This window comes from Haematobia irritans, chromosome 1 (genome assembly GCF_050003625.1).
Source record: "Haematobia irritans isolate KBUSLIRL chromosome 1, ASM5000362v1, whole genome shotgun sequence".
Classification (NCBI taxonomy): domain Eukaryota; kingdom Metazoa; phylum Arthropoda; class Insecta; order Diptera; family Muscidae; genus Haematobia; species Haematobia irritans.
Window position 1 is genome coordinate 280635252 of NC_134397.1, and position 2671 is coordinate 280637922.

General features: G+C 28.0%; 1 protein-coding gene across 1 annotated transcript; it reads left to right on the plus strand.

The window, feature by feature from the left end:
- The first annotated feature begins 429 nt into the window (after positions 1-429).
- LOC142219826 (uncharacterized) lies at positions 430-1638 on the plus strand. The gene is made up of 3 exons (XM_075288625.1): positions 430-965; positions 1034-1193; positions 1258-1638. Exons 1-3 carry the CDS (start codon positions 813-815, stop codon positions 1374-1376), a joined length of 432 nt encoding a protein of 143 aa, XP_075144740.1. The 5' UTR covers positions 430-812; the 3' UTR covers positions 1377-1638.
- Positions 1639-2671: the final 1033 nt, after the last annotated feature.

Sequence of the window (2671 nt, forward strand, 5' to 3'; positions counted from 1 at the left end):
ATACATGTTGAAGAAGAACAGTCAGAATTTAATTATAGTGAAAGTGAAGTTGGTTTAGAAATTACGACTGACGCAACCGATAATATTGGTGATAAAAGTTTGTGCTCCAATATTGCTTCGTGGTGTGTCTTCGTCTAACTTATCTATATTTTCATTAAAACCAAAGTGGTTAAATTACAATTAAAAGAAATTTGTATATATATACCATTACAAAATATGTAACACCCACATCTTATTGCAGACAATGGCCACCGCAAGTGACGAAGAAACTGAATACCGTATATCTTATAAGATATTTTGAATATACAATTAAAAAATTCATTTTTTTGAGCAAATGTTGAAAATCCTTTGAAAAAAGTCACAAAGCAAATTGAATTTGTTCAAGCTTTCTAAAATATTCTATAAACATTTTTTTCAATTCCAGAATTATCGGAACTACTACATTTCAAAGATAAAGACTTCGAAAGATACTCTTCGTTTACTACGAGAAATGACAACATTAAACCGATTTCAAGCACACCAAAAACAATAGCAGAAAAAAAATTTTACTACAAAAATAACAACAAAAGCAGTACAAGCAAACAACCGAATGCTACGATTATAACATCTGCGACAACAGCACTGCAGAACCCAAGCAATAATTTCACAACAAAGAGAACACAGGAAAACAGTATTTGGACTCGGATAATAGTGACTCCTCTCAACTACAAATACAACCAATAGTTGCCATAGATGAAATACTCACTCAAAACAACAATCTTTTAAAGGCTACGCTGAAAGAGCTCAAATATTTACGGCAGGAGAACAAATGTATGCGCCGAGAAATTGAAGAGCTTAAGGCTATTTGCACCAGCAACGGTGCAAAAACTAAGTCCAATTTTTCCCTTCAAATTCCACGATCTACCGCAGAGTCTTTTCTAGAATTGGAAGAACAAGTCAAAACAGAAGACGGTGAAAATGCTTTGGTATGAAAATGTCAGAATCTACATTTTATAAGTCAAAATAACAAATTATTTTATCGTCTATTATTTAGAAAGGGATATTAAATGGACTAACGGACATATCATTAGAAAAATATGTGCGGAATTGCCTTAAAGCCGTACTTCTAGATCGAGCAGCATGTAGCTTTTCTTGGTTTGGGCACCATGGAAATACACCTGTCCATGCACTAACAGTAATGAATATAATAAAAGGTAAACAATTTTAAATGTGATATGGAATTACTGATCATTACGTCTCATTCATTTTTTAATACAGAATGTACAATGGCTAAATTTCCCAACGCGAGGATCACCGATTTTATTGCTGTCGCCAAAAAGTGGTTCCAATATGCGAAGGATGGGCAACGGAAACTCACAGTCAAAACAAACGGTTAATTTTTTAATTATATTTTAGTGATAATTAAATTTCATCAGGTTGAAGTAAAATCCTGCCAGTTTTAGTTTTTAATTTTACAACACATATATTAACTATATTCTAAATTACAATACACCATAAATTACACCATAAATTTAAATTTAAAGTACCCACAGGTAGAATTGAAAACCTGATAAAAAGAAATAATGGACTGACTGCAAATTTAAAATTTAACTATGGTTATAGTATATTTATAATACGTTTGTAGTACATTAATATATACATATGTATATACTTTTTGTAATAGCCAAATAATTCATTGACAATAAATGTAACAATAATTATTCAGTATAAAAAAGCTTATATTATTTCAATAGGAAAATTCGGTACGGAAACTGCACGTATTGGCAATACAGAAACGCACGGCCTTAGCGATACGTATAAGTGCCGCTTTTGCGTTACAAAAACGGACTGCTTCAGTGTTACGTAAACGTACCACTTTAGCTTAGCCTTGGCGTACTACCAACACATTCAAATGACTACTTCTTTTGTCTAATTCTCTTATTCCGATCTTAACGTTTACGGTTCAATTACGTATCGCAAAAGCGGAGCGTTTTCGTAGTCTTGTATGAAAAAATGACTTCGCCAGCGTTTCGTTTTCGTGCCTTTTTTCTTAGAGGGTGTATATATATATATATATATATATATATATATATATATATATATATATATATATATATATATATATATATATATATATATATATATATATATATATATATATATATATATATATATATATATATATATATATATATATATATATATATATATATATATATATATATATATTTATATATATATATATTTATATATATATATATATATATATATATATATATATATATATATATATATATATATATATATATATATATATTTATATATATATATATATATATATATATTATATATATATATATATAATATATATATATATATATATATATATATACCCAATAAACACAAACGTTTGAAAAATACTAAAATTCAATAATTTTTCAAACATTTTTTCGAAGGATTGGGGTAATAATCAAGTTGAGAAATTTTTGAGAAAATCGCGTTCTCAACAAAAACAGACATTACCCTCAACAGTAAAATTCAACACAATAGCAATAATTTCTCAATTGTAATCCTCAAATTGAAATGCATCGCTACTCAATAATTTCTCAAACAGTTTTCAATGTGATAAACATAAAAAATTAGCATTGTTGCGAATACTTTCAAACCACAATTTGTATGAAAGTCAATCCTA